The sequence below is a fragment of the Ictidomys tridecemlineatus genome, unplaced genomic scaffold, assembly GCF_052094955.1.
Source record: "Ictidomys tridecemlineatus isolate mIctTri1 unplaced genomic scaffold, mIctTri1.hap1 Scaffold_51, whole genome shotgun sequence".
Classification (NCBI taxonomy): domain Eukaryota; kingdom Metazoa; phylum Chordata; class Mammalia; order Rodentia; family Sciuridae; genus Ictidomys; species Ictidomys tridecemlineatus.
In genome coordinates this window covers 1,719,896-1,738,849 of record NW_027523338.1, presented here as the reverse complement: position 1 = coordinate 1,738,849, position 18,954 = coordinate 1,719,896, and the positions used below count along the sequence as shown (strand labels likewise).

At 37.6% G+C, this 18,954-nt stretch overlaps 1 protein-coding gene across 1 annotated transcript in view; it reads right to left on the bottom strand.

The window, feature by feature from the left end:
• LOC144373844 (syntaxin-18-like) overlaps positions 1–17,566 on the bottom strand; it is a 104,267-nt gene extending 86,701 nt beyond the window's left edge. The window contains 1 exon segment of the mRNA XM_078036804.1: positions 17,353–17,566. Within this exon segment, the coding sequence (XP_077892930.1) occupies positions 17,353–17,406 (54 nt within the window). The 5' untranslated portion in view covers positions 17,407–17,566.
• Positions 17,567–18,954: the final 1,388 nt, after the last annotated feature.

Sequence of the window (18,954 nt, the reverse complement as noted above, 5' to 3'; positions counted from 1 at the left end):
ACTTCTTAAACAGTGGTGAGCTAAGGGGGAGGAAGGGTCTATGCAGCAAAAAGGTATCCAAAAATCACTGGGGACTATCCGGTCTTCATCCCATCTTGCTACTCCAGTGCAATCCTACAGCTGGAGTCCCCATGTTAGCCAGCTGTCCTGGCTAGGAGACCATCCCTGTCTGCGAGTCAGGCTAAGGCCTCATAGCTCACCACTGTCTCCTATTGAACTGGTACAGCTAACCCTTCACAGAGGCCTACAGATCACACACCTTTAAGGGCTCCTAAATTTACATCCCCTGGCGCATCCCTCAGTCTCAGCCTTGCAGCCTCTCCCCTTTCTCAGTCACCATTGAGCTTGCCCCGCCCAAGCTTGTACTAGGGAGGAAAAGCTGAGGTCTGGGATATTTGTGCTATTTTAAAATCAGTAGCTTCTGTGTGTCATTTCAAGGAAACTTATGATGCTATTCTACCCAACGGGGGAGGGGGAGGGCTGCTACCAGTCACAGTATATCATCCTGTCATCGAGGAGACTAAAATTTTGCAAGACTTGAGCACTTAGGATGCAAAAAAAAAAAATCAGATGCTTGAAAGAGCCAGATGCAGTGTGTGGGAAGCAGCTGACTTGAAGTCCTCAAAGAGGTGGGGAGACTCCTTCCCACACTGCCAAGACCAGCAGCCTGAAACTGAAAGGAGGCTTCACCCAAGTGCCTACACAGCAAAAGCACCAGCTGCTTCATGTCTGACACAATCAAATTCCACAAAGCCAGTGTCTCAACCAGAGCATTTTCTGAGGACAATGGCTCAGAATCTAGGCTCTAGATTGGCCACAGAGAGCATATCTGCCAGAATGCCCTCAAGCTCCAGAGCCAGGGAAGCTGTGACAGCATGATGACTCTCCCATCCCAGTACCTGTACAAAAAGGCCTCCTTGGGATGGACCCAGCACAGCTTGACCTCCAATTCTAGGCTAAGGCTAAATTCCCAGAATCACTGATAATATGTCACTGAGGAGCACAGACTTCCATTTTTCTAAGATGTTTATAATGCACCATCAGTGAAGAAAAACTCAGGGGAAAATGTCACCACTCAATTCATCAGCATTGACTGATCAGGCCCTGAACTATCAATAATGTTACTTTTTATTATTATTTGGTATAATCAATACCAAAAAATATCAATAGCACTCTTGTGGCATTATGCACAGGCAATTTCATCCAGTCCTACAAATATTACGTCATTTAATTATCATTAGTGACCTTTTGTGGTTGCTATTAATTTACACATAGGGGAATTCATCATCTCTTATTTTATACAGAGGAAACCGAAGCTCAAAAAGGTTAAATACCTTGCCCAAAGTGACTCAGCTGGTTAGTACCAGAAGCGGATCATAACCCAGCTAACCTGGTTGTGGAATTTGCTCCTTTGTACTGTCTGTATTGCCTGTCATGTTTCAACTGTCAAGAAAGCAAACCATGAACTCTGTTAAGGACAAACTTGTTTGCTGGTTCCCTCTGTCACACCTTCCTGAGATCCATCAACTACACCTAGAATGAAATTTGTCTTGTTCTTATGGAATTGAGCACATATTAACTTTATCTTCTTATACATACGAATGCCAGAAGATGCCAGGCTTTGGGGCAGAGAATGTGTACTCACAAGTGATTGCATGGGAAGGTACATGGTATAAGAGAGGCAGGGTTATTAATTGCACTAAGTGGGCAGATATGTTTTTCTACATACTAAAGGAAATCATGTAAGACCTTCATAACAATATTCATTAGGAAGCCCAAAATGAATCACTCTTTTCTAGAAAAGGGATTCTCATTCCACAGAACGTCCCTCCATGCATACTGTTTTTCACCAGAAATTTGCAACTCATCTGTATAGGTCTTCCCTAAATTTGGAAATAATAATATTACTGCCGATACATCTTCAATCATCAGCTTAAAAATATCCCATAAATATTTACTGAATAAATAAAAGTAAGTACATGTGTTTGGACTATCTAAATCATTAGTTTAATCCAAAATTAAAAACTTCACAAACTCCCAAAGGAAAACAGTGCTGTGATATTAATTCACTGACAGAACAAAATTATCAGCTCATATAATACAGGTACTCAAGACCCTTAAGAGGTAGGATCAGAAACAGTTTCTATATGGGCATAAATTAATACCCACAAATATAAGGCAAACAGAAAGAAATATGAATTCTAAGAAAAAGATCTAGGTTTCCAATGAGGGGACCAGAGAGAGGCCAAACACTGAAAGGACAATGGCATTTTCCACTCCACAGGCCTTGAAGAACAAGACCTGGCCTGGTTTACAAAGCCTCCCAGAAGTTCTGCACACAGCAGGAGGTTAACCTCCACAGCACATTCCAGCTCTAGAATCCCTTGGTGCACAGGGAACAAAATTTACAACTGGGCCAAAGAGACAAAGGAAGAAGCTAATGTGCCACTTCCTAGCAGAAAAGTAACACTCTGAGGCCATCATGAACTCACACAAGACAAACACTCCAAAATTTTATCCCAGTGCCCAACAAACTTTCTTTAAAAGATCCTTTCTTTCAAATTAAAAACAGTAGCTTTATTAATGTAAGATCCATTTCAAATTTGAAACACAAGTCTAAACCATACCTTGTGGAATGGAAAGCCATAATTGTAATGTGGAATGAGACCAACTGAAATAAATATAAGAAATCTGAAGTAAGTAAATACTTTTTTTTTCCTGGGGGTAGTATAAAACGTATGAAATTACAGTAGTAGGAAGTTATTAATTTGAAATTATAAAGTGGAATTGAGGACTTCAAAATATTCGTAGATTATTTCAAAGAATTCCAAAAGCAAAGAAAACCACACCGTACTCTGGAAAAGCTTACCTTTTAGAAAAACAGCATTTAATTTACACAGCTGCTTGACCATGGTGTGCTGCAAAGAAACAGCAGCATGGACTCACCAACCTCAGCACTGACTAAAGCAGCATTTTCAAGTTCATGGGTATTCATGACTAGCTTCTACAAAACTATTCATTATTTAATAGCTAACCCAACTGAATTATTAAACCTAAACCAGGTAAGAATAGGACCTGTATCAAGTTACCTGTATAACAGAATACTCTGGAAAGCAGATTTGTTGAAAATTTAAACAATCACTGGGCAAAGAATCACCAACAGCAGAAAATTACCTTTGAGTCAGAAAAACTAACTAGAGGCGCTCTAAAATGCTTTGTTAAATGAAAGAATAAAGGAGTGCTCATTCAAGAGGGGGAAATGGCTTTAAATTTTTTTTTCTCAAATAAAATCACTACTAATTAAATAAGTTATCTTGGCTTTAACCCACAAATGGCTCACTGTTTCACACCAGTGGGATCTGTGCACTGCAGGTAGAGGTGGGGCAGCTTTGTGTGAGTGTGTGTGTGTGAGTGATCCTAAGCATAGGCTTCAGGGACTGCATATCTATGATGCTATCTTCAGTAAGATCTTAAAATTACTTTTCTGTTACTTTGTATTATTAAAAGAGAAAAGATAAAACCTTACCTATTCAATTGTATTTTAAATTTTTATAACCTTATTTTCTGCATACAGTGGAGAATTTATTAAACACACAAAATACAAAGAAAATAAAAACTACCCATAACAACATCACCTTGAAATTAGCTCTTGTATTATTATCCAGGTTATGCATATCCTTTATATAAGTGAAACCACCTTATGTATACAATTCTATATTCTACGTATTTTCTTAATGCCATAATGAGTACTTTCACATGAAATTAAAAATTCTTCTGGCTCAGTGGTAGAGCACTTGCCTAGCATGTGTGAGATACTGGGTTCGATCCTCAGCATCACATAAAAATAAATCAATAATTTTTTAGATTTATTATTATTTTTAAAATTTATTGTAATTTAACTATTTCTCTGTTGTTAGACAACCAAGTTGTTTCTTCTAAATTTTCACAAGGACTAAATATGCTATAAAGAATATCTATTTTGCTATGCCAGAGTATTTCTGTACATTAAACCTTCTTCTGTGTTTGTAGTTCATTAAGGAAAAGACTAAAAAGAGCAATTGCAAAGTAAGAGAGAAGCATTCTAAAATCCTGATGCATTTTGCCCAAGTGCTTCCTGTCCTGTTTGCCTCAATCCTGGGCACAAGGCAATGGTCTTACAATAGTGCTGCCCTGGCCTCCCCTCCCCTATTCAGATGGTACAGTTTATTTTTATTTTATTTTATTTTATTGGTAGCAGGGATTGAATTCAGGGGCAATCAACTATTGAGCCACATGCCCAGCCTTTTTTTTGTATTTTATTTAGAGACAGGGTCTCACTGAGTTGTTTAGTGCCTTGCTTTTTGCTGAGGCTAGCTTTGAATTCATGATCCTCCTGCCTCAGCCTCCAGAGCTACTGGGATTACAGGCATGCACCACTGTGCTTGTTGTTTTAAACTGCACCACAGTTTTTTCCTGGGAGTAGTATAAAATGTGTCTATTCAACCATGAGAAAATCTAACTCCTTGCACGTCAAGTTAGTAACCATTTTATCTATGCAGGGCAAATTAAGACCCCAGTTTTCTCATTTGGAAAATGAGGGAAGTCAGATGAAATGACTTCTCAGGCTGTTTGGAGTTCTGACATTTTATGATTCTTCTTTTGTGTGCAGACACCACATGTTTAGGTTCATAGACACTAGCAGAAGGACAAAACTGGACCTGCTCACTTAGAGCTGTCAAGCTGTCACTTAACCTGTTTTCCTTGGAGCAGATCATGAAGAATAACCTTGCAAATTAAAAATACTTATATACAACTGCCACACTCTTTCATAAAAAGAAGATAACATTCCCTTCTGGTATTTAAATATATAACCTAGTTTTTGATTCTCAATTCAGGCTCCATAAAACTAGATGCCACAGCTGGAAATTCTGATTCAAAATTATGACTTCACAGCAAACCATATGCTATAGTGAAGATAAGGTTTCCTGGAGAAGGGCAGCATTTTAAAAGGCAATCAAAAATCTGCATTAGATTTTCTACAGAAAACAGAAACCTCCAGGACACTAGTAAGCATAAAGTATCTAAGGTTTCCTGGAGAAGGGCAGCATTTTAAAAGGCAATCAAAAATCTGCATTAGATTTTCTACAGAAAACAGAAACCTCCAGGACACTAGTAAGCATAAAGTATCTGAACATCAACAAAAAGATGAAGCTGCCAATTTGCAGTACATATTTCTTAGCAACAACAATATACTTATTTGATCACACAGAGACCTCTATGAGGTAAAACATACCTACCTGGTACCTTAAAAGTACCAAAGGCGAAAGAAAACAAATGACAACATGAATTTTTAAAACTGTATAAAAACCACATTAGTATGAAAAGTACCAAAACACCTAATGTTGTTTTAATAGAGAATTTGAATAGAATCTTGTTAGTTGAAAAACAGTAAAAGTCACTTAAAACAAAATAGGTAGGAAAACAGAGAAAATAAGTTTAGAGAAAACAGCTTTACTATGAAGTTAGCTAGAGGCTAGAGAATCGACAAAAACTTTACTTGTAAAAGAACATTTTTATTCCTGAAAATTAATCTTGTAGCATAAAAGACTTTTCAGGAATAAAATACTTTTCCTTTTATATCTTTTCAAAAGAAAATGAAAAGTTTATAGATTTGGAGTCAAGTTTTACAGAGAAAGTTTTTTCTTGTATTTAATACCAGTGAAGAAAAAAAAGTTTTTTACTGAGTTTTCGCACCATACCTTGGTTGAGGAAACTGTGGTCATCAACAACAACAACAACAACAACAACAACAACACACACGACTCTTGACTCTGGTGTAGCTTTCAGCAGCAGTCCACCCTGTAAGGGGACAAACATCCCTGCAAGTAGATCCTCAATTGCTAAGTGTTCCTGGCACAAATAATTTCAAGGGAACTGCAGTCTAGCTCCCCTCCTGCCCCACATCCATCCTCTCCACTAAGGTAGCTCTGCAGGGTGACTTTCCCACACCCAACACTCTATCCCTGGCCCACTCCAGGAAAGAAACACAGTTCCCAAGTCCAGGAACTCCCAATTTATTCAATTAAACAAAATTAAAGAAAGATCTGAGTTGCTATTTGACCAATCATTAAAGAAAAAAAAAAACAGTTGATGATAGTTCTGACCTGGAACTCAGAGGAAGTTCTCAGAGCTAGGATGCCAACTTCCATTCTTAGCTCCTTATTTATGCAAATAAGGCTTCTTAGTGCTAATGTAAGACAAGAAAACTAATAGTGTAATTGATATTGACCCCTTTCACATTCCAGAAAAAGGTAATATTTGTCCACCTGCAACTTAGAAAAACTTTCTAAGTTTTCTACTTAGAAAAACAAGATGAGTCTATCCATTGCCATGAGAGGTTTTCCTGACAAACTAATGTATTTTTTGTTTCTTTTTATTTAATTTTTTTGGTACTAGGGATTGAACTCAGGGCTGATTTACTACTAAGCTACATCCCAGCCCTTTGTGTTAATTTTTTATTTTGAGACAGGGTCTCACTAAGTTCCTGAGGGTCTCACTAGGTTGCTGAGGCTACTCCTGAATTTCAGATTCTCCTATCTCAGCCTCCTGAGTCACTAAGATTACTGGTACATGCCATTGTGCCTGGCTTGTATTTTCTGTTTTAATTTATGTGCACCAATAATAATCACAAAGGTAACTCAATACAGTACACTTGGAGTCTTTTAGTCACCACTGGGAATTTATTTTAAGTTAAGCTTCAACTTGCATACCTATTTTTGATGCACAGAAGTATGATAGAATAATTAATGAAAAATTTCCAAACAAAAAGGAAATATGGGTTTCATGAGAAAAAGTGATAAAATTTACAACTGTATAAAAGCTTTGTCAGAGTTTTAACAAATTATGACATCTGGATTCCATGGGCTACATTTAAATGAATGAAAAAAAGTTTCATTTTAAAATGTCAAGTTTCATAGTATGCTAGAAATTATATTCTTTGCAACTATTTAAATTTATGGGGAAAAATGAAAGATGTCAGAGTGTTACCTGTTTTTTTTTTCTTTTCAGAATTCTTCTGGGAGATACAAGAACAAAAATGTTTAAAAGTCACTGGCTTATAATGTGGTAGGGAGAAAAACACTAAGAATACCTTTACAAATGCAGCTCTGTGACTCGAAAGCATCAGGATCCTAGGAGAGCATAAAAGAGAAGCTTCCAATGAAGTCTGGGGAAGGAGCAGAGGCAAACCTCAGGAGAGAAGGACTGTGATTGTCATGTTCACTCTGAGAGTCCTGGGATCTAGAATAAATGAATGAAAGGAATGTTTGGGCTGAGAAATATAATTTTAAAAGGAACAAGCCCAGAAGAGTGTGTGTGGGTGGGGAGGGGGCTTTCACAGAGGGAGCAGCATCTGTAAAGGCTCAGAGGTGGAGGTGAAATGTCCAAGGAATCAGGCTCGTTCATGCTATGCTCTATAAACTCTATTGGGGATTCACTTTAATTTTATTTTTATTTTTTTCTAAAGAGATAACTGGAAAGAAACATTTCAATCAAGAAGTGACTATTCATTGGGCTGGGGATGTGGCTCAAGCAGTAGCGCGCTTGCCTGGCATTCTTGCAGCCCAGGTTTGATCCTCAGCACCACATACAAAGATGTTGTGTCTGCCGAAAACTGAAAAAATAAATATTAAAAATTCTCTCTCTCTCTCTCTCTTAAAAAAAGTGACTATTCAGGTTCACTTTTCACGTACTTATCTCTCAGAAAAAAATCTGTTACTAATCATTCAGAAGAAGGAATTCATCCATCCATCCATCAGACATTAACTGACCTGTTTTGTGCTGGGTACCCTATTAGGCACTGAGGATATGTGGTAAACAGAACCCGCAACCCATGAAGAAGTTTTGTTTTGCTTTTGTTATTTTGGGCAGAGATGGGTATCAAACCCAGGGCCTTCCATACAATAGGCAAGTATTCTACCATTGAGTTGCATTCCCAGCCGAAGAATTACTTTACGAGAATAAAAAGACAAGCTTATTGTGAGCCTCCAAAAATATTTCATATGAAAAAGGACTTTTATCTAGCATATGTAAAAAATCTCTAAACTTAAAATTAAGGAAACAACCCAGTTTAACAGGAGGCAAAAGACTCAAACAGACATTTCACTAAAAAAAGGAAAACAGGCACAAAAAGATGGTCAACAAGCTGGACACAGTGGTGCATATCTATAATCCTAGTGACTTGGGAGGCTGAGGCAGGAGGATCCCAAGTTTGAGGCAAGCCTGGGCAACTTAGGGAGGCCCTAAGTGACTCAGTAAGCAAGACCCTGTCTAAAAATACAAATTAAAAAGGGGCTGGGGATGTGGCTCAGTGGTAAAGTACCCCTGGGTTCAATGACAAGGACCAAAAAAAAAAAAAAAAAAAGCACATAAAAAACATGCTCAGCATCATTAGAGAAATGCTAATTTAGAAACTGCAATACACATCTAGTAAAATAGTTAAAATTTTATTTTCCTGACAACATCAAGCATTGATAAGGATGTGGAGCAACTAGAACTCTCATACATTGCTGGAGGAAATAGAAAATAGTATGCACTTTGGGAAATAAGCTAGCAAGTTTGTTCTTTTTTTAAAACTACACCCTTACTGAAATTTAATTTATAGAGCACACAATTTGCCCATTTATAATGTACAATGTGGTGGTTTTTTAGTACACAAATTGTGCAATCATCACCCTAATCTATTTTCGTACATTCTCACCACCTAAAAAACTTTCTACCCATTAGTAGTCACCCCCTATTTCCCCCCAAGGCTCCAGCATTAGGCAACCATCTACTTCCTGCTTCTATTTCATTGGATGGATATGCATTTTATTTATCTATTCATAAGTTAATAGACTTTGAACTATTTGATTATTATAAATAATACTGCTATGAACATTTGTACACAGACAGTTTCTTATGTTAAAACATACACTTACACTATGACTTGACAGTGTCACTCCTAAGTATCTGCCCTAGAGAAATTAAAACTTATGCTCAAATATTTGTAGCAGCTCAGCTGCCAAAAACTGGACATTCCCAAATGTCCATCAAGAGGTGATGGCAGATAACTAGAGGATGGAGTGCTACTCAGTAATAAAGGGGGAGGAACTGCTGATAAACATATTTTTTATTGTACTGGAGATTGAAGCAGGGTGCTTTACAACTAAGCTATTATTTTGAAACAAGGTCTAAGTTGCTTAAGACCTTACTAAATTGCTGAGGCTGGCTTTGAACTTGCAATCCTCCTGCCTCAGCCTCTTGAACTTCTAGGATTATAGACATGTGCCATTATGCCCGGAGCATGTGTGCACACACACACACACACACACACACGCACATGCACACACACACACACACACACACACACACCTACCTTGAAGGGACTGAAAGGACATTATTCTTTTAGTCAAACTGAGTAGAAGTCAGTTGCAAAGGGTACATACTACAACATTACATTTACATGAAAAACAAAATTACAGTCATGAAGAAGAAGGTTAATAAAATGTATTAGATGGTTCCAGGCATGAGGGCCATGCTTGTAATTAAAGCAACTCAGAAGTCTGCAAGTTCAAAGCCAGCTTGGGTAACTTAGGGAGACCCTGTCTCAAAATAAAAAAGTAAAAAAAGGTTGGGAGTGTGGCTCATGAGTAGAGTGCTTGCCCCGTGTGTAGGTGAGGCCCTGGTTGGAGTCTAGATGGTGATGTGTGTTATTAGAGTTGGAACACAAGAACAGCAAGGTGAGGTAGACCTAAGCAGAGTGCAGGAGAGGAAGTGAATTACAATTTTAAGGTGAGTGTCAGAGTGTCTCACTAAGAAGATGGCAGGCAAGAAAATGCTTCGCAAAGTGCAGGTAAAGTCAGCCAGGCACATATCTCTAGGCAGATATCTGGGGGGAAAGCATTCCATATAGTGGGAACAGCAAGTACAAAGGCCCTGAGATAGGTGTGTACCTTGCATGAGTGATGACCAGCAGAGACTCTACAGCAGACATCCAAGCAAAGACTTGGATGTAGAGAGACCTTCAGATTTCATAGATGATACAGGTCTCTAAGTTAGACTTTGAAAGAAAAGCCTGTAATAGACATATAAATTTTGGAGTTTCTGGACTACAGATAATATTAAAGCCATGGGGCTGGATGAAATCACTATTCATCACTTTATGAACAAACATTTAATGAGTACCTACTGTACGTCAACCATGTGTCAAGAATAAACAGGCAGAGGGGAAACCCAACTTCTCAAAATCCTCTGCTAGTTTAATTCTAAGTTTATCCAGAGTAAAGATGGAAGGCAGGGAGAAGAGAAACAGAGAGAATCTGCATTCATGGTTTTAAAAAATTTAGTCAGTTTTCAGAAAATTTAAAAAAGTTTTGGTGTAAAATGTCAATAACCTTGACTCTGGTCCTTCTAGGGGATTAACTGCAGACCCCAGCTCAGTGGCTCAGATCTATGCTGTCTACTCATTCACTCATGTTCTCCGCATCAATTTATCCAACAAGAAATCCATGCTATGGCTTGAACATGAACCGGAAGGTGAATCAAAGGTACCCTGAATGCTGACAGTCTCAAAGAGGAGCTCCACTTGTGCAGCCCATGTTGAGGCAGCCCCTGGTGGCAATACTGATGCAGCAATGCTTCACTGATGCCACTGAGAGATGCACTCTGTTCCATGTAGCTGAACACTTGACTTCTATCAGTTATTCCTAAACATGGTGATTTAATTCCTTCTATGTGAACTGAATGTAGATCTTAAAAGAAATCATATGGCAGGCAGCATATTTTGGATGTGATCCTAATAGCAATTTATGAATAGGCTTTACTCCAAAAGATTTAAACTTTAGGGTATATATAAATATCTACCTGAACCTGAATGGTAGGCAAATCAACAGTCCTCCTAAACCTGGGTGATGGGAGATCTGCATATTAGGAAAGCTAAATGTTGAGAGATCTTAAAAATGGGACAGAAATGTATACCAATCCACACTCATTGTATACACAAATGTATATACACTCCACAACTCATTCATGTATACCTCTAGGTTAGCTAAGGTCCTACTGCACAGAAATATTTCTAGCTAGCATTCCAAAGAAGGGCTCAGGGAGATTTCAGTGGATACTACGGAATATGTGAAGGATGAATTAAAACAAACCTTGACTCTCATTGACACTTTGGGCTGAATAATTCTTTGTATGGAGGTGGAGAATGTGCTGTGGAAAAAGTATCTTGTACAGTATAGTTATGTTGGGAGCAACCCTGGCCTCCACGCCCCAGATGCCAATAGCAGCTCCTATCCATGCCAACCAGAAATAACTCCAGATGCTGGCAAAGGCCCTGGAGGCAAAACCGCCCCCAGTTAAGAACCTCTGGTTTAAATGATCCAAACAAGTAAAGGGCTAAAATAGAGCTGGGTCTCTGAAACAAATGGAAGCAGACATTCAGACCTCTAGGTCTCCCTTGATCCTAGTCCTTGTTTCCTCTGCATTTTAGCTTTAACTCTCTCAGTGCAGCCCAGCAATGATAAATGGCCACCAACAGCTCCTGGGCTCTGTTTGTTAAAATCCAGGCTGCTAGACAAAGAACAGCTCTGTCTCAACTCCAGCTTAGAAATATCCAGGGAAAGGATCCTGCAGGGCCTGATTCAAGTCCAGTACCAGGTCCATGGCCTGGAGGGTAGAAAACGTTATTTGGGAACACAGTGGCTTCTACTTGAACCATCTGGTTAAAGTCAGAGTTAGGATTAGTTCCTAAAATGAGGAAGGGCCACTGTTGACAGAAGGGTGGCTTGGGGACAAAGAACAATAGGTACCCACCACAACCACTTAATACTACCAGTAAGGACAACATCCAGCAAACATCACAGTACTAACAGTCCTTCCTCATAACAAACTGATCTGCTTTCTCTGCCCGATGCAGTTTGTGGGATGGATACTCCAGGATGCATTTGATTCCACCAGGAGACCACCATCAACTTTTGAATAAGTGGGCAAAAAGAGTAAATAAAATCTATGGCTGGAGGTTTCATTCACTGATAGACTTTAAAGTGATTTCTGGATGACACATTTAAGCAATCCACCGATGAAATTCGGGATTATTATTATTATACATTGCTCACAGTCAGACATGACAAAGGACTGACAGTTGGTATGATTTGTGGGATACTAACAAAATATACTTTCAACATGTGACCATGCTTCAATCAACAGAAGACCATAATTGAACAACCATTGCCCAATTTGTGGGCTAACAGAAAACCAAATGTTTGCCTTGAAACTTTCCAACTGGGTTCAAGAATAAAATTCAGGAATATGATGATATACATATCAAACAGACAGGATTGCATTCAATTCATACTGTAAGGAATGAAGCAATCTAAGTTTAAAAATTTTTAAACTTCCCTACGCCAGAAGACAGAAAATAGGAAACCTTTCCTTGGGTTTTTCAATATCAAATCCCAGCACTTATGTTCTATGTGAATTAAAGAGGCACCTATACCTTATGAGTGGGGCTCAAAATAAAGTGGACTTTGACTTAGATCTCCAGTTTCTGCTTTGCCTTCAGCAAGCCAGTGTGTAGGGGTTGCCCATTCATTTGCTAACTTCCAGAAGAAGGACCCTCCAAGACCTGAAGGAAACCTTATCTCAGAAATACTGCCTCCCATCTTAGGCCAAAGATAGAATAAGGTTTAAATAACACTAGAAGTAAAAGAGAGTGGGAGATTTCAAACCTGCCTTGTCATCTCAATCTGCATTGTGGAAGTCTCTGATATAATGGCCAAAGCCCTCATTGGGTTGTTCCTGGATCTTATGGTGTTATGGTTTCAGGGACCACATTCCTCAGTGACCAAGTCACAGGAATAGCAATATTTTCAAAGTCCACAGTGCTATTACTTAAATGTGGCACACTGAAAATTTCCAAAATCCCCAAGTTGGTAAAAATCACATTTCTACATCTTAATAGATACCTGACAAAAGGGAATGGCCAATGAGATTCTTAACCCACTAAGCATGTCCATCTTCAGGGAAAAGCCACAGGTCTGGAATGCCTCCTTGCTGATACAATAAGAACTGGCAGGTAGGTGATGGGATTAGACAACTACCAACTTCTTATTTTTCAATAGAAGACTAATGTTCAATCATTGCTCTTATAAATGTTATGATTCCTCTCCCTTTCAACTGAAGGCAGGGCTATGATAAAGACACTGAGGTCCTGAGGAGGAATAACAGGCAAATATGTAAGTGTTGATACTGGAGGGAGAAGTGTTGAGAGTCCACCTTCCATTGCAGAAGAGAATCCAGCCTCAAGGAGACATGATCGGCAACCTCACACTTCAAAACTCACAACCCCAAGGACTTGTATAACTTCACTGCATCAAGGAGCAGTGAAGGAAGCAGTGCAAGTTCTAAAATGTTTATCAACTGATTACTTCTGCAAGGTCTCTCTGTGAATCAGGAAAAATTGTACAAATCGGAGAAATGTTTCTCAGTCTTCTTACTGCAGATGGGAAAAGCAGTTGCACAAAACTGTCATAAGTTAGGCAATAAACTCTTTTTGTCAAGAACAGCAACAGACACTGTAGAATCAATGGAAAACAGAGACTTCATGAACAAACTTTATTTTATCATTCTCATTTTTTTTAAATTTAGAATGTAATGCCTATAGACCAGCTACTGGGGAGGCTGAGACAAGAGGATCACAAGGACAGACTCAGCAAACTTAGTGAGACCCTGTCTCAAAATAAAATATAGAAAAATGGCTGAGAATGTAGCTTAGTGATAAAGTGACCCTAGGTGCAGTCCCTAGAAACACTAAAAAAAAATTAGAGTGGAAACATAAAGTTCTATCTTTCAGTTATTTGGTTATAGCCAAAAAATAAAAAAGAAAAAAGAAAGATTCCTTAAGTGTTATTAAATGTGACTATTAACTTTTAACAGTCCTTCAATTTGACCTGGAACTCTGAATGGGTGATCCACTCTGTCCCCATTCAGTCAACAATTGGAGTGGCTGCCACGAGCTAGCACTGGGTGTGAAGCTGGACTATGGTGGGAGAACATAACAACCAACCAGGCTTTGATCTGAAGGAGCTTACAGTCCAGCAGGAGTGGCAAAGACAGGTTTAATGAAACCACTGAGGGAGGTACTCACATATTAGATAATGAATACAGGAACTCAGGGAGCGCTGGTCTGTGGAACAGGATGAACAAAGACTCAAAAGCACTTTCTACGGAGTAGATAAGGGCTGGCTAAGAGTGGCTCCTAAGAGTCTCTCCCACCACTAGTTAGGAAGGCTTATCTTTCATTCTTGGTGAAGATACTAAGAAGCATCCAATGACACTATAGCAGTAGGTCATAAAATATGGGCACAGGAAAGAGGGAAAGAATCACATTCTCAAGTGTTCTTAAGCAAACGCCTCATGGAAACATGCAGCATAAGGTACTTGTAACCCTGTTTAAGTTTCATTTTCTCTGTATACAGTTCCCAGAAAGTACATTCATATAACCACTTATAAAATTGCTTTTCTCCCCAGTGACAAAGTCCTTAAAACTTTCAAAGCAGGATGAGACCTGAATGAATACAACTATTCAAAAATAACATAACACACTAGGAATGGTTGTAATATTTCTAGAAGAATTCATGGCCTAATATGTAATAAAACTTTCAATAAATATCTCTAAACAATTATTTCCAATGTTAATTGGGATGTGAATGATTATGAATAATAATGAAGAAAAAGAGCTTTGATGCTTCATAGGTTATTTTAAAACTTGTGGGCATCTTTGTGTTGTAAAAACAAACTAACAAATAAACAAAAACTTGAATTGCTACAGTTCCTGGACAAAATTTAAAAATCTGGAATTGCTGTGGCAGTTCAAGTAAACTCTCATTCAAATATTCATCCAATCATAAAATGACTTTATTAAGAAATTGTTTGAAATGGATTCTGAATACAATACACTTACCTCATACTGGATGCCAGTCTGATTAGCAAATGCAAAAAAATGTATAGGGAAAAAGATGTAACACACTTGATGAAAGAGAAAAATATGGTTTAACAATTTGCACATATTTTTAAAAACATCTCTTTAAGCACACAAAATAACTGATAATTAGCAAAACTATAGTTTTCTAAGCTAAAGGAAAATAAATTACTTTTTCCAAGCACATAAAAATGAGTACAGTCCGCAGCAACATTTTTAAAGGCTACTTGTAAAAGCTACTATTCACGGTAAAATCTCAGGACTCCCCCATCCCATGCAGTTTTTTCTCCAGCACAAATTACTGATTTGTATAAAAAGGTATGTATTTAGAAAACAAACATCTGATTAAACATAAGCTATAGCCAATACAAAAACTTATGTGATACAAAAAGGCAGTATCTTACAACCAAGAAGGTAAAACACCAAGTAGCAAAATGAATCTTTTAAGAACTATCAAACCAAACAAAAAATAAAATTAGATATAAATTCAAGTTTTAGACTGTGGTCAATTGAGGTCTAGACAAAACCCTATGTTTGTTCACTGCCTAGTCTCCAGTCTGCTCCAAGTTTGAAAAGGTAATTGAACACAGTCTATAATTACTGGATTAGACACAGATGGGCTCTGTACATTTCAGGGGGAAAAAAGCACTGTTTTGATTCATTTTATGATTGCCTGTAAGGTCAGACTTTTCAAAATGTACTTTCATCTGTTAAATGGTTTCTCAAATTCCCTGGGGTATATCTTCAATAACTGTGATGTTTTAAGCAATTTGGGTCTATCAGATCCTGTCTTTTAATGTAACTAGCTGCCCATTTTCTAGTATTATAAATGTGCATGTAGGTTAATTGCTACATCTCTTACATATTTTTGAAGTTGCAGTTTTGGGGGGAAAAATTGAAAAACTGTGCCTCTTCCCAGCAGGAATTGGCCATTCTGATGATTTTCACATAAAAATGTTGGCTATTTGGTAATAAATGATTCAGTACCCTCCAAGTCCAAGAAAAATAACTGACTCAAGTAAAAAACAGAAACACAGAAACATCAAGATTCTGGATATAAGTTTTGCAAAATAAATTTAGTTATCTTAAAATTGAATAATTTATAAAGCATAACATTTTTTACTAAAATCCTATGCATTTTTATTTAATACCTATAAATGACTAGGAAGTATTTTGTTGGTGCTAAAACAAAAAAGTTCTCAAAAAAAGCCTAAACATAGCATTCTCTGTCACAATAATAATGATGTCATGACATAGCTGTGTATAAGAAATTCATCGTGAAAAATATATCTAACTTGGAGACCTCAGGGCCTGCTCCCTTCATGGAGTGCCTATCCTATTTCCAAACATCCACATTGAAACAATTTTTTCCAAAGCGCTCTACACAAAATTTTTAATTATGAAAGTCTGTAGCATACTCCACCACATTACTTAAAATGCCATAAGACATCTTCTTCACTTAGTACGGTTAGCCACTGAAAGTGGGTTCTCAGCTAATACTGGTCAGCTGGGGGAGTGCTGGACAAGCCCGGCTATGGGGCAGCCAAGCGAGGCTGCTTCTGCTCTTCACCTCCTGCCGACACACAAGGTAAGGCATTCAGTGCTGCTTACCAACCCCCTCCTCTCCCTTTATGGCTTCATTTCCTATTCCCAAAATTCACTTCAGTTAACTATTTTGTGTAGCAGATTGGATAGAAATATCCTAATATCACAGAGATACTGTAGAAGAATGTAGAATAAGGAATAATCCCCAAACGTTTCCATATTTTAGGAAGTTGATTTTGTATGTATTATGTTTTCACACATAATGAAAAAAGGAATTTATAGTCATGTTATAAAACCTAAGTTTATATTCTTCATGAAGTCACATGCATACAGAAATATTTATACTTAAAACAGAAAAAGCTAACAGCCTCTGAAGAGAATATGTCTTCAGAAAGCTAGATAAATCCAATGCAGATTTACTAGATTTCTAATTTAACAGCCATGTTCAAGAAAATTTGGCAACCGGCAGTCTTAAACAGATGCATAAATGTGATCTACTTATAAGCTCTTATCACAAAACTTGTGTTTCTAAACACAGAGATTATCTTGTGTTTTAAAATTTTTACCTTGAGTACAACATTTTGCAGAAGTAAAGTTTTACCACTATTTACACCATCAGCCATCATCATTTCATTTGTAGTGTTCCTATAAAATGTGGTTGCAAATATAATGATCTCATACAGACTAGGAAAGTGGCTTTTAAAATTAAATCTATTACAAATGTATCTATGCAAAATGAACAACTGCTCCAATTTTATATTTCACATTTATATGGATTTTCTTAGAACATTTTCCAACATAAGACATACCTGTATTAAATGACTAGAAGCACAGAGTACCATATGCATGCTGTAGAAAATCATTAACAATTTCTGTCCTTGCTCTCCAGAGGGCTCATGCTCAAACCAAGATAATATCAGAACACAGCATTTGTACAGAAAGCCATGACAGGTCTCTGGTGCTGTTGCTGTCCTGTTTTATGCTTTCTCTGTAGGGCACATAAACAGTGTGGCAAGCCAGCTGACAGGTAAAACTACCGAGAGAGGAGAGTGTCTTCAGATAAAGCTATTTGTGAACTTAAATGTGATTTCACAAGACTGGTTACCAAAAATTATGTTTTAAAGTAGATTAACCTTAGAGAGAATATCAAGATTTTTTTTAAAAGGATATATGTGCGATTAATTCTTTCTTCCTTTTTCTTCCTTGATTCCATTTCCTAAGTCTTAGAAATTATAATATAATGAACTTGATGATTAGTTTTCACCAACACCCATTTTTGGCCTCTCTACTTACTGTAAGTAGAGCTCACAACCATCTCTACTTACATATATGTGTGCTTTATTTTACAACAGTAATGCTCTAAATAAACTATGAGCCTAAAGTCATGACACTGGCTATAAGAAACAAAAGAAAGCCTGGAGAGACCTCTTTTTAGCCCTTCTCAGAAAAGGCCTTTCCCTTTTCAAACAATTTACATGATGTTTTATGGTCCTTTTAGAAGAGAATTATAGTAAATGGCACTCCAAGTGGGTTGTGTGAACCCACAAACCACTCCTCATAAAAGCTGCTATAATTTTCCAGGACAGGGACAATAAAATATCATACACAAGCCAATGCTAAATCAAGGTGTGACCACAGTAACAAACACATTATTTTCATGAAAATTAAGCATGATAAAGCTGACAAAAAGATGACAAGGAAAAATCCTGATGGCGTTTTCTCAATCTACTTAGCATACAAGTATTTCCAGAATCTCCCTCCATTTTCTAAGTGGCTAGAAATGCATACAGGAACTAATCTATTACCCATGTTTTAATAAGTAGTTCATTTACTTTTCAGTGTAAGAATAAGAAAATAAGTAATTTCAACTGAAACTCAAAGAACCCTTTAATAAACACAATCAACCTACCTCAAATTATTAACATTTTTGTTTTGAACAAAATAAGAAGCTTTATGGAAGGTTCCAGTACAATTTCAAGGATGTATTTCCCATTTCAGACCACTAGGGACCAATACATGCCTTCCATTCCCAAACCTGGAAGGAAGGAAGGAGCAATGCATTCCCTTCTCCCTAGCTAAACTGATTCACTCTGTAGAGCTGCTAAAAGATCTGAACACAAGCCAGAGAAACAGTGATTTCAAATGAGATTTTATAAAAACTCAATATCCATGGTTCAAACAGTTTAATCATCAGAGACATTGAAACTTTCCTACATTCCCTCTCCCTGTGGTAGAATTACTGAACATTAAAATTAAAAAAAAATTCTAAAACCATGCACTTCTAACTTGAAGGTGGAAGAAACCATTCTACCACACGGATACAGGTAGTATACTACCCTGTAGCTGATCACAGCAGCTTATTGCTAGGTCAAGCATAATACTGAAATTAAGTCCTATGAGGCGAGCCAAAA